The 14,724-nt window shown below is 37.4% G+C and overlaps 1 protein-coding gene across 3 annotated transcripts in view; it reads left to right on the top strand.

The window, feature by feature from the left end:
• The window catches only part of LOC136857824 (tRNA modification GTPase GTPBP3, mitochondrial), a 66,861-nt gene that overhangs the window by 14,596 nt on the left and 37,541 nt on the right, over positions 1 to 14,724 (top strand). For 2 of the 3 annotated variants that reach the window (XM_067136780.2, XM_067136782.2), the window contains 3 exons: positions 7,187 to 7,356; positions 7,678 to 7,788; positions 7,875 to 7,980. In XM_067136780.2, coding sequence (XP_066992881.2) covers positions 7,187 to 7,356; positions 7,678 to 7,788; positions 7,875 to 7,980 — 387 coding nt within the window. Of the gene's footprint in view, positions 1 to 1,801; positions 1,885 to 7,186; positions 7,357 to 7,677; positions 7,789 to 7,874; positions 7,981 to 14,724 lie in introns of all 3 variants that reach the window. The other variant, XM_067136781.2, reaches the window with a different exon arrangement.

Raw genomic sequence — 14,724 nt, forward strand, 5'->3', positions numbered from 1 at the left:
TAATTTTTAGAAAACCCACCCACACAGCTACGACAATAAAACAAGATTCAAATTACTAATGTATCGACAAGGTGGAAAATAAAAAGTACTTATGTGTGAATCTGTTAAAGTGCGATACGGACCATGAAGTTGATTTTATGTAAATAAAACAAGACTCAGTGCATCCTCAGACTAAAAAACGTGCCACTTGCAACAGCTTAGTGGACTGCACATTTAAAGTCCCCATGTCTGAAACAGATCTGAAGAAGGAATTGAATATCATCCATGCTATTGCCAAGTTCACTGGTTATAACAATACTTTTATTGAATGCATAATCAATCAATTTAAGTATTGCTCTTAATCAAAATTAATAAAGTATACATCAAAATTGTTTTCGACTTTAACTTTTGATAAAACTATATAACATCACCAATATATTTAAGAAACATAATGTTAACATCTCTTTCAGAACTAACAATAGAAATTTGGACGTTCTACACAATTCCAACCTGATCAATAGATCTAACCCTTTCTCAAAATCAGGTGTATACAGATTTTGATGCAATGACTGCAGCAGCTCATATCTTGGGCAAACTGGTCGGAGCATAAAAATCGGGTACACAGAACATACAAATGCAATTAGATATAATAGATTTTCCGTGGTAGGCCAGCACATACACGACGCTAAGCACAAATTTTACGGAATAGACCAGGATATTGAAATCCTTGACACACTTAGCAAAGGCCCCCTTTTGGATACTACCGAAAACTGCTACATTCACTTAGACCAATTTTTTAATCAGAACTTTAATTTAAATGACATCTCTGAGAAACCCAAAATCCTGTTTGATGTTCTCATTGCAGTGTTTAATATGTTTAAAAATCCAAAAAATAGCTCAGTCTTTCGGATAGGATGTAACACTTTGATGCGATATCCCCTCCTACCTCCAAAACCCCCTGATCCCACCCCTCCTATCACCCGTCCCCCTCCTCCTCCCTAAAACACTCCTTCCCCCTCCCTAAAACACTCCTTCCCCCTCCCTTTCCTTCTCTAGCCGGTCCGCGCGACTTCCTAGCTAGTTCCTCTTCAACTCCGCAGCACACGCAACCAGCCCACTGAGGTGAGTCCCTTCATAAAGTTTTATTCTCTTGCCCAATTTTTACTATCCATGTTTAACTCGTTTTTATCTTTCATACTACAGGCCTGCATTGGATCGAGAACCTTTTTTAACATCTTCAACACACAGTTCCGACCTCAAGATCCACTCGCTCCAGTATAATACAGCATAACACTGTATTTTATGGAGATAGTTTTCATATATATTACCAATTGATTTAGTGTCATTTTTATGCTCACAGAGGAACACCAACTAATCTTTTAACCAATTACCACATTGCACTCAGCATACAGTCCTCTGCATATATTGTGGCTACCAATGCCACACAAAGGACCCAAATCTATTTTTTTTTTTTAATTGTGTCAAAGACTTTGAACTTGTTTTTCTGCAAGGCTCCTCAGCTCTAGTTTTTCATTTGTGACTAACAAGTTGTTCAAATTGTTTACTCAAACCTGGACATTTAGCACTATTATGCTTTGTATTTTAGCTTGTTATAGACAGTTTTAATTATGAGGGTCAATTTTGTGTGTTTAAACTTTACTATGTATCTTTGTATAATAACCCTACTTGGCTGATGATGACGTCCATGGATGTTGAAACCGGTACCATAAATAAATTAGGTTGTAATTTTAACCAACAACACATCTTGTATTGAAAAGGTGGATCTTATACAATCTAATTCATTGTTTTGTTCTTTCCATAGAATTAGAACTTGGGCTGAGAAATTACATCTGGGCACTTAAACGAGATCTCAAGTTCTCTGCTGTTACTCCGGAAGAATTGAAGGTAAAAATACCAGTTAAAGCAGCAGGACTTCAGTGTTGAACTGTCAGGATCTTTTAGAATATGCTTTATGTCGCACCAACACAGATAGGTCTTACGGCAATGATGGGATAGGAAAGGGCTAGGAGTGGGAAGGAAATGGCCGTGGCCTTAATTAAGGTACAGCTCCAGCATTTGCCTGGTGTGAAAATGGGAAACCACAGAAAACCATATTCGGGGCTGCCGACAGTGGGGTTCGAATCCACTATCTCCCGGATGCAAGTTCACAGCTGTGCGCCCCTTACTGCATGGCCAACTCGTCTGATACTATGAGGATCAGGAGGAGAAGGTAACTACACTGTATTCATCAACGGATCCAAAACTAAGTGAAATGTAGGAGCATGCATGGTTCAGAAAAGCACTCAAAGTAAATTAAATCAAATCTGCAATGTGCAGTGTTTCAAGCAGAGGTACAAGAAATTCAGAGGGTTGTAAACTCTGGAACAGATTGTACATTTCCTCTCCAAAAGCCTCATCCACAAAACTATTTTTCTAGATGTATATTGCTGACAGCACACCAACATACTCTATTCATCCTAACACAGTTCCTATCCAACCATGGGAAATTGATTCAGTACCTTCACAGAATCAGTAAAACCACGTCGTCCATGTGGAGAAGAAACCCAGACAGCAGTTCTTCTCAACCGGTGCACAATGCTAGTCTTAGAGAGATCCACATACCTCTGGCAGCCAAGTGTTCAGCTGTACAAAGTTATTTCCGACCCAAGGACTATTAAGTATATGAATGAACTATACCAGCCCTTATATCAATGAGAAATACCAGACAAATTCAACAACTATAATTAACTTCAGCTTTCATGCACACTCTTGATAGGCCCTACTAAATATCCTGCGATATACCCAAACGGTAAAATGCAGGTTGTAACTGTTCCTTAAATTTTTTAAAAAGTTTTGCAATACTGCTTAACAGAAAAGAGTTCATGATGAGAGTACTGACACCATTTGTTGCCATATCTTCTCCTTGTTCAATCGGGTACTCTTCATTTTCAGTTTCATCTGAATCAGCATGAAACACATCACCAAGTTCTAATCTAAAATTGTGGAGAACTCCTGCTGCTGCAATCACATTTCCACATTTTGTAGGCCTAAATCTCATTCCTTGATGAAGAATCTGAAAGTGTTTCTTCAATATACCAAATGCCCATTCCACAATGTTGCTAGACTGAAAATGGGCTCTTTTGTAGCATCTTTCAGCTGCTGTGTGTGGTCGTAGTGAGGGTTTCATTAACCTCTTGACGTACTTTGACGGATCTCTCCGTCCTGGCTCTCGACTGCACTCCGGTACAAAGACGGATCTCTCTGTCCGCGCGTAGTGTTTATTTCCAGACCCGCTCCAAGCCGGTTACCTTTGTGAAAGGATTTGATATTAATAAGGTAACCTCTTGACAGATGGAAGCACTATTTTATTCCATTGATGTATTCGATAAACACTTTTGTGCAGTTATTCGATGGAAAGAATAACCTGTATCTTAGCACCCTCATAGTAAGCGAAATCATGGCTGCCTCCAAGTTGAGTGACAAAGCGATTATAAGGGAATTTTTAGAAGAGAGTGACATTGATATAGAAATAAGTGACGAATAATTTAGTGGAAGTGAAAATAGTTGGGGTGACAGTGACGTGAGCGCTGGTAGGGGTGAACAAAGTGTTCTTTTGCCATCAAATGTGTCTCTGAATTTTAGGCCTACATCTGATGCCACACCAACGGCTTCTAACCATATTTTACACAATAGAGAATGGAACTGGGAGCACGTAAGTAATACTTCAGAGGATCATTCATGCATCGCAACTGGTGAAATAAATAGTGTTGTTCAAAGGCATTTAAGTCAATGCCCGAACGAACTGCAAGTTGTGAACAAATTTCTAACAGCAGACTTTCGGGAACATCTAACCAAAGAGTCAAATGCTTATGCAAGTAAATGTCTTGTATCAGCTGCCGAGGATATAAATAGGGTAATGTCATATCAAAAGGAACACTGGTTTCCTGTATCTGTGGATGAAATGAAGGCCAGATTACCTTGAAGTGGTAAAGTATGATGTCAAGAAGAAGTTCAGACCCAATCTTGTTGTTGACTACAACTGTGGTGTTGATTCCCTGCATCCGTTAGCTGCTTGCTGCTCCAGCAAACGTTGCCCCCTCTCTACCACGGGGAGGTGAATGTCAGTATTTTCCCTTCTGTGAGTCCAGGACCATTAGGTATTCCCTAGGCTCTCCAGTACTTTTAGAGAGGAATTATGATATAATACTTCTTTAAATTTTTGGCTAAACAAAAGAGAGTGTTATATTGTTTTTATTCTTTGATTGGACTTCAGTGATGAAGGGAATGTACTATGTTCCTGAAACATGTATGAATAAATAATTTTCAATTATAAAAAGTGTATTGATAAGGTTGACCAAACATGTACTATTTTAAGTAGTTTTAGACATAGCTTTAGACAAAACAGTACAGGATCAAATCAAATATCTATTATGGTTAAGTTTATCAACCTCTCATAGGTGTCAGCACAATTTAAGATGCCAGCTATAATTGAAATTAGAGTTGTGAGAGGTAAAAGTCCATCTAACATCTTGTCATTTTGAGTGTCTTTAAACTTGTGATTATTATGAGGTAGACACCTCATTTGCAAATAAAGAGATTTTGATTTGATTTGAAGACCTCTTTTTATTGAAATCTGAAGCAAAAAAACCTTATATATTCTAACCACAAGTCATGATTCTTAATTTCTAAAATCTCACATGCTTTGCCAAAATTCCAAAAATCAAATCCCCTCCATTTTCATGAAAAGGAAGCACAGAACAAGAAGAATTTATAATAATTATTTTAAGAAACAAAAAGTAATGAACATTATCAAAATTTCGAATGGTGTTGAAATGAAATGGCGTATGGCTTTTAGTGCCGGGAGTGTTTGAGGACATGTTCGGCTCGCCAGGTGCAGGTCTTGGTTTGACTCCCGTGGGTGACCTGCACGTCGCGATGGGGATGAAATGATTATGAAGACAACACATACACCCAGTCCCCATGCCAGCAGAATTAACCAATGATGTTTAAAATTACCAACCCTGCTGGGAATTGAACCTGCGACCCCTGTGACCAAAGGCCAGCACGCTAACCATTTAGCAATGGAGCCGGACTCAAATGATGTTGGAAATACCTGTTATACTTCAATTCAAATGTTAGCTTTTCAAGGCAGTTTTGTCAACTTAATGCTAAAACTGGAAAAATTACATTACCAATTTTTGAGAAAAATCTGGAATTAAATTTTATGAATATCATACTAATTATCAGAAAGCAGACTCACGTACTGGTGGCTCAGCTTTAAAATGCACTGTGGAGAAGTTCATCACGGTACAAAATTACTCACCTTCACAGTGTTTCTGGAGCCACTCCCAGGGAGGAATCACTTTCTTCACCTGCGTAGCTGGAACCGAGGGAAACAGACACTTCTTCCACAGAGTCTTCCAAGACTTTTTCCTTTTCCTATCGTTTCTGCATTAGTTCCCTTGTGTGGTTCACTATAGATGCCGTTTTCTGCAGTGACATTCTCAATACCCTCTCTGGTCAGTCTCTCTATTTCAGTGATGATGTTCTCAGCTATCTAACCCTTCACTTGTGCCCAAATATTTTCATTGGGGTTGAAATGGTCATGGTAAGGAGCAGCTTGATCACCTGAAGGTTATCCCTATTTTGCTATCTTGTCGAAGACATAAACTGGCTTCGGTTTTTAAGTTGTCACAAGTTCCATTAACTCAATGGTAATATCTATGTTCTGAGGCAAGGCATTTCTTTCTACCCAAGCCAGCATGTCAGCTTTTCTCATCTCCATTTTTGGGGTTCTAGCCGCTAGTACAGAATGGTATGGAACACTATCCATAACAATGGTGGACTTGGGGTGAGTGTTCTTAAGAAGGGAATTTTCAAACCATGCTGTGAAGGAAGCAGCATTCATTTCCTCGTTGTAGTAGCCTGTTTTTTGCGACCGGAACATGAGGAAAGAATTTGGAATGAAGCCTCGAGCAGTGCCAACATGCAGAACAATGACCCAACCTCTCTTTCTTAACAGAGCTTTCACTGTGCCTTGTGGAGTTCTGTCTGACCACCCCTTGGTTAAGGTGTGGCCAGCGTTTACATATGTTTCATCAAGCCACACAATGCCTTTGTAATCTGCAATCCTAACAGCGCTCAAGTAGCAACAGTGCCAAGCCACGATATTATGTCCCTCCATCAGCACAGTTTGGTTTGAGTATTTTTCAAAATGAAATCGTAACTCATAAAGGGAGGTTCGAAGGGATGACCACAAAACCATTTATCTTTTCTAAGACTCCTATGTAGTTTTCGTAGTGTTGGGTGTTCCTTTCTCTTGTAATGGGCATATACAAGCCATCGAATTGCTCCTTCCTGGAAATCATCCATGCTGGTCACTCATTTGTCATAGCACCAAGTTTTGCCCGGTGCTGATAACCCGTCATGTGATGGTCCAGATACATTCACTCTCTCTCTTTCCCCTCAACTCTTTCCCAAGGCTCCTTTCTTTCTTATCTTTTTTTTCTTCCCCTATTCTAATTACTGTAGCTTGAGATATATTTAACACTGCTGCTGTTCTTTCTACATCTTTGTTAACGTCTTATCAGTGGGCCTCCATTTTCCCTTTCAGCTCAAAATATTCCCTTAAGGCACACACCATATCGCAAGCTTGACCACAAATAACTAAGCCATGCCTCCCCATTATGCTTGCCTTTTTTTTTCTTGAGATGAATGAATTGGTCGCCCTTGTCATTTAGCAGCGCTCTGAGTATTTCGGTAAATGACAAGGTGTTAAAAATGACACTATACTACACAGTACTAAAATTTACACTACACTAAAATGCCAGTCTTGATAACAATATACTAACACAAACACGAACATAGTAGCACTATAAATATTTAGCTGATTTCAAAAACACACTATACAGATAATGATATCACTCAAAGCAGATACTGTTATATAGCCCAGCCACATGTGATACGGTATACTAATTGGCAACGTTGAACTCGGACACACCGCCTCTCGGAGCTTTAAGACAGGGGGGTAGGAAAAGGGAGAGCGTGTGTCTAGCTTACTACCATGTTGGGAGCTGTCAGAACATGCACGTTGTTTTGATAGCACTATAGCTGAGGTGTTTCACTCCTAGGTTTTCATTTATTTTAATGAAAGTATGTTACATCCCTTTCATATTTCAACCAACTGTTTCTCATGTGTTTCAAATAGGAGAATTCACTCGAAGAGCATTCCACTTGGGGAAACTAGATCTAACAGAAGTGGAAGGTCTTGCAGATTTAATTGATGCAGAAACTGAGGTACAGAGAAGGCAAGCTTTGCTGCAAATGGGAGGGATGTTAAGTAATCTTTATAATAATTGGAGACAGATGCTCGTTAAGGTAAGAATAGGACAAAAGAAGACGATGATGATTACTATTATCAAAAATTGTTTATGTTTTGAAAGCATTAAGTTCTCAAATAAAATTCTAATATATTTGACAGTGTCTCAGACATGAGAATACTGTACAGTGATAACAAGCAAGAAAAGATGCTGCTGTTATTCTGTAGAATATTGATTTTGACAGTTTATTAGTGATGTTCATTATGTGAACTGTAATGCATATTATACTTAATACACTGAAAGCACCTATATAAGATTTACCTGTTTTATTCAAGGATTTTAAATTATATAGTTTTCTATACTCTCCTTATGTTGACAGAATGTAGCTCATGTAGAAGCTTATATCGACTTTGGTGAAGATGAAAGCATTGAAGACAATGTCATGACCCAAATTGACGACTCAGTGACACAGCTAATAAACATTATTAAGGTAAACACCCACTATCGCAGGATTTTTATTAGCTAATTATTTTAATTATTTTCTAGTTCAGTATTTTGTTGTTTTGTTTATTTCAGAACCACTTGTCTACTGGAAGGTGTGGTGAACGATTACGTGATGGTGTGAGAACTGTAATTGTTGGTGAACCTAATGTGGGAAAGAGTAGCTTGCTCAACGCTATATGTAAGATAATTTTGTGGTATTAAATCCTATTTATATTCAAGGGAAGCATTAGTTAGAATCCTTAGCTTTGTGCGCTAAGTATCTCTTAACAACTTCAAAGAATGAATGCATGTTCATATTTTTTAACCATTCAGCCCTAGTGTTGCTTCAGAGCTACATGATATTCCAACATTTTTTAGTACCAGAAAACAAAATTATTCCCTTCAACTCCGATGTTGCTTTGAACCCACGTCTTAGTAGTTTCTGAATCACCCACTAGATGCCTCATGTCTGCTATTCCAGGATAGTATGTGTACTCTTTGGATTCAGCTGCATCACATAATGCCGGGAACCTTCACTGAATGTTTTTCAGCTTGTGTTATCGTGTGTTTAGTTTGAGTTTTGAAACTGCCATCTACTATAATAATTACAGGATATATTCCAGAATTCATATTCTACCTTTAAATTCAGTGAAGAAATCAACAGTGTTTGTGTGCATTGGTTCAAAAATCATGTTGCTCCTAAGCTACACTGGGGCTGAGTGGTTGTGCTACCTCCAACCTAAAAGTAATATTCAAAGTTTCAGTGTTCAAATAAAACTCGGTAGATAATGAACTCAATACTTAGGACTGAAAGAGATGTAGAGGACCTTCTTGACAAAGAATTGGATGGTAATATTTCTGACCTAGAAAATGGTAACTTTTCAGATATAGAAGATCAAATGTCTTTATTTACTAGTGGAAGGGATCTGGATATTGAACCTGTAAATGTGGTAAGCTTCTCAAGGCAATATTGGTCCATAAAATAAGTATAGCTTATTATTCAAATGTATATTGTAGACTTAATATCTACATATGCAGCCATTGAGCCACAGGAAATGGATTAATGTTGATCGCCCATATTACAAGTTATTAATCTCATTTTTGGTCCATATTGACAATAGTGATTACATACAATTTACAAAATATACATTTAATGTTAACCTAGTCAATACTTACAATACCACATTTTATGGTTAAATATTTATAAATGATTTATAAATATTTATAAATGATGCCGTTTGAGCTTGGAATTTCAGTAGTGAATATTCACAATTCTTATTTTGTTGCTTCTGGTGTCTTCGGTATAGAAGCCAAGCAGTGACTACGGCAACTCCAATGCACCAGAGCACAATTCTCATGTACCATTTCAGAGAACAGATATCAATTCTGTACAATTCAAGCAGCATATCTGCCAAGTCAACACCACCCATAAATTGATTGTACTCTTTCACGATACGATATATGGGTGATCACATACAATTTAAAAATATACATTTAATGTATATTAAATATTTATAAATATATTTATAAATGAGTTATAAATATTTAACCACAAAATGTGGTATTGTAAGTATTGACTAGGTTAACATTAAATGACATTAAGCGAAGAAATAATGAAACACAAAAGGAATGAAACTAAATGAAACGAAACCAAAAAACATTGAGAATAACATAGCAAAAACACTGAAATAACACTTACTTCGGAAAGGCAGGAGTTCCCGAGGGTAGCCCTCGAGCGCGAACGCTCGCGAGGGCGGTCGGATGGAAAATGACGCCGAGCTCACGCATCATTTTACGAAGCCGGCCACAAGGCCGGAAATGGGCCGATTACAATTAACCAATAAGATCAAACTTACCCTAGATTCCTTGACCTTTTTGCCAATAGGAAATCTCGTGACCATATATGGTCATTTTAACATCGTTAGCAATTGCACAAGTTCTGGAACATTACGATTACAACACCAAAATTTCATCATTGGAAACCACACGTGTGGTACAGGGTGACTCAATTTAAATAACCTTTTACATTTTAAAATCACATTACAAACATCAAATCAACCTTTAGACAAGTTACACCCTTGCTGACATTAATTTAAATTATAATTTACATAAAATTTACATACAAAAAAAATCACTTCGAAAACAATTCTCGTATCTTGCCATGTTCATTTACAATTCCATATTATCGTGATGTTTCCATATTTTAAAAAAATTTACAAACATATTTCAGTTACATAAAAAAAATATTCCAGCAGAGTCCAGAGTTCTTATTTCTTCATTTCTCAAAATATTACAAACAAAAATGAAATCCTTCAGATAAGCCACACAAAAAACTTTAAAATTCACATTTCTAAACACACTGTAGTTCCAATTCTCCGTCCCACCGACCAGTGACATTCTCCTCCTCCCAAAGTCGAGCCCAGCTCGACAAAAAAAAAAATTTACCAAAAATAACAAAATTTAAATGAACTCAAAATGGGAGGCTTAATGGAGATTTGAAGATTCTTTCAACACCACAAATTGCACCACAGCGCCTTTTTATCTTCGTTCTCTACAGGAACGTCCTTACAGGCAAAAACAAGTAGAGCGTTGGTATCGCTATCAAACGAAGTCGCTGACAGTGGCCGTTGCCAACGTCTCCATCCCTATTGCAGTCCAACCATTGCTCACTTACAGCCTCAGCACAGCCCACCCAACTTAGTGAACAGGTCCATAACTGGCGAAGGTAGGTGGCACAGCACAGACTACTGCCACCATTAAACACCTTTCCATTCCACCATCAGACATTAGTGGCCAATAGGTGCGTTGCAGACTCCAAATAGATATCCCCGGTTGAAAAGTCAGTGGCATAGCAGTAACTGGAACATAAACATACGCAGCAGAAATTTGGAATTGAAGAAATGAGGCCACTGGCCTGAACTATCGAAGAACTAACAGTTGAGTTCCGAGGGTGGGATTTTTGTGGTTTTTTTTTTTTTAAATTAACAATAACAAGCCTCCTTAGGGAGATTCCCTCTCATGTTTATGGAAAACCCCAGCCCTCCTGGCAAGTGCTATTTCAGAATTTCAAAATTTAGGAAAATTAAAAAAACTAAAAGAAAATTTGCCAGAGTTTCCCCTAGTGCCAAAAACATTATAAGATCCCTAACTAATCATGAATAAACTTCTAAACACACCCCAACAGACATTAAATTATATCTAATATGATTATAAATAACCCTTCCCATTACAACTAAAGTGACTTAACTGAATTATTAACTACAGAACCCGAAAAATGGTATGCACCAATTAATTAAAATTTGCTTACAACTAATTCCTTATAACTACCAAAGTAAGTTACCGTGTGCATTCTTAATCACCCAACATTAAAGAACCGAACGAAAGAAATAAACGGAAGAATTTAGAATGTTACAAGGGAACTCAAAACCGAGAAATAATTAATTACGTTAGCTTGCAACCACTTTCAATGAATTGATTAGTAAGTCACTATTTATTACCATGTCATGTACTCATGAAATTTTTACATAGATAAACTCTCATTACGTATTACATGTCACACCAGTCAAATGAAGGCGCAATTAAGCCAGGAATACCAAATGAAAATCATATTACTTTATCAACAGAAACTCAAATATGAAAAACAAAAGTGGTGCAAGAGTGCACATGCAGACATCCAACTCACTGATATAAGAAATAAAAAGGTACAAGTACAACCTTCATACCAGAGATTACCAGATAACCGCACGACACACAAGACTACCAAGCTTACCTGTCCTTCGACATACACACAGACGACAAACTACCAAAACAAGTGGGATGATCCCTGAATCAGCAAACTAACGAATGGTAAAAGGCACGGACGACCTCAATACTGACTCTCGTCACATGACATACAAACACAGTACACATACACACATAAAACACCCGTGCGATGACACATCAAGAAGTACCCACAAAATAAAAGGACAGAACATCAGAACATGACCTCAAGTACCCTTGAACTTATCACACTACAATGAGACTCTTAGGGCCAATATCGTACTCTTAGAAGAGGAACGGCCTCTCAGCACCTTAACCCTAAGTCTCAGTACACACACACATATGCCTACCAAAGGCACAATTATATACAACAATCGTAGGACAGATACAGCACAGCTACAAATTTAGAACCGTACTCAGTCTACAGAATCCCATACTTCTACAAATTGAGTACATAAATTTAGAAGACACGAACCCGTAATGCAAGAAATTTTTAATATCGATAAAATCGAACAAAAGAAAACAAGCAGAAAAATTAACTGAATGGCTTAGCTAAATCACGATACCTTTCAAATTTCACTAGTGACAAATTTAAAATGACAGAAAGGAAAATCTTGACAATGTGCAGACCTACTATGAATTTAACAACAATTTATAGCTCAGAGTAAGAACACCAAAACGAACATTTGCAGAAAATCTTCCTAGTATTCATTCTACAATAACAAGGGACATCATCTTCCATCTAGGCACCTAATACCAAGAAAAATATTGCGAGGAATCTCATACCAGATACACTAGATTTCCAACATGTCACGAGCACAAGTGCAGATCCGTAACCCATCAAATTTGCCCAAAATAGGCCTCAGCATTACCTGGTCTAAAGATATGGTGAACACGTGTCACCCTATGAGCCTATCCAAGTCCTCATAGAACCCTCTCTAGCAAATATAGGAATACACAGGTTAATAAATATACGTGACAAGGAAAAAGACACTTACACGATGGAAAAGCACAAGACAAACTAGGAAACTTTCACACAGATTAAGAGATTCCATACTCTATAATCTGCTAGATGAATTTAGTAGCTAGTTGGGAAACAGCCCCCAAAATAGTCCCATACCTACTTGGAAACGAACCCAGATCCAGCAAAAGACCACAACCAACACAACATGACCGGAAATTTAAATTTAAACTAAGCTACAACATGACGTAAACATTACTTTAGAAGATCACACTCGTAGAATAGTACCAAATATAACATACCAGGCGACAAGAAACAAAATTTAGAAAATAATTTGCCGAAACACGAGATTTACGAACAGGAAAACACTCGAAGAAATATACGAAACTTTACAACATAACCTCAAAATTGTTACCGAAAATTTACCAAAAGACAAATTACAAAAATACTAAGGAAACTCCGTGCTAAAATTTAACCAGAACACAAAAATCACTGTGACAATTCACACTACAATTTACGTGGTCTAGAAGGAAAACAAGCAGAACGTGACACTCGATAACTTAGGATGTAGGGTGTGTACACTTCGTAGTGGGTCAAACGCTCAGCTGTTTTCAAGACACTTCAGCTGTTCAAGAGATAAACATGAATTCAAACACGGGAGTACAGTACCAAATACAGTATCGAGGCAATACTTAGTACGATATCACAACGTAGTTTTAAAAAACCGGAAATTACACAAATGTTACAATCGGAACACAAATGGAAGAAAACTAGACGTAATCAAACATATTGAAATTTATCAAAGAAGACTTTCAGACGGCGAACATAGCACACGAAATGTGAAGATATCACTTTACTGCAAAACACGTGGTCAAGCGAAACATTGCCACACAAGAAAATTTATTAAAATTAACAAAACCAAAAAACTTGTTACAAATAGTGACATACCATTTCCTCCAACCGTTAATTACAAGAGAAACACAGTAACACAAGACTGCACATCGCGGAACGAAAAACACGTGGTGAGATTAACTCGCGCAAGAATCATGAAAAACAAAAGCGGGAATTAAGAACACACACGGAACACTTACAACCTAGGCCTATATACAAACTTAAAAGATTTAAAATTAATTTTAGAAAAGTTAGCCGAGAATGATCATTGTAAGTCTTCGCTCCTTACATAACACACGCTCTGATAACAAATGTAACCGCTGGTTTCGGGACAACTACAGTTACACATAAATAATAATAATAATATAGAAATAATAATGATAATGAGATAGGAAAATGACGCAGTGGCGGAGGATTCATATAAACCAAATACAGGGAACACTTACAAGTCTAAAAATGACAACTAAGACAGGATAGTGGAACGTGCTGGGAAGCCCTCTCTATGAGGTCCATGGGAACGTATGACATTATGGGGGAGAAAAGACTTACAAGAAACACCCTCTAGCTCAACTATATTAAAAATGACAAGAAGGTTTTACAAAATACAGTTCCACGACACGGAAACAAGACATACTTAAGTAACTTAACATAAAATTTGATTTAACAATGAAGGGGATGCTACATTAAAGGTATAGTTTAAAGCGAAAGTATATAATGGATGAAAGATTTGAAAGTACGGCAATTGGAACCTAGGGTAAACTCGGACACATCAAATTAAACTTTCAAAATGACATTAAGCGAAGAAATAATGAAACACAAAAGGAATGAAACTAAATGAAATGAAACCAAAAAACATTGAGAATAACATAGCAAAAACACTGAAATAACACTAACTTTGGAAAGGCAGGAGTTCCCGAGGGTAGCCCTCGAGTGCGAACGCTCGCGAGGGCGGTCGGATGGAAAATGACGCCGAGCTCACGCATCATTTTACGAAGCCGGCCACAAAGCCGGAAATGGCCCGATTACAATTAACCAATAAGATCAAACTTACCCTAGATTCCTTGACCTTTTTGCCAATAGGAAATCTCGTGACCATATATGGTCATTTTAACATCGTTAGCAATTGCACAAGTTCTTGAACATTACGATTACAACACCAAAATTTCATCATTGGAAACCACACGTGTGGTACAGGGTGACTCAATTTAAATAACCTTTTACATTTTAAAATCACATTACAAACATCAAATCAACCTTTAGACAAGTTACACCCTTGCTGACATTAATTTAAATTATAATTTACATAAAATTTACATACAAAAAAAAAATCAC

Source organism: Anabrus simplex, chromosome 1, assembly GCF_040414725.1.
Source record: "Anabrus simplex isolate iqAnaSimp1 chromosome 1, ASM4041472v1, whole genome shotgun sequence".
Classification (NCBI taxonomy): domain Eukaryota; kingdom Metazoa; phylum Arthropoda; class Insecta; order Orthoptera; family Tettigoniidae; genus Anabrus; species Anabrus simplex.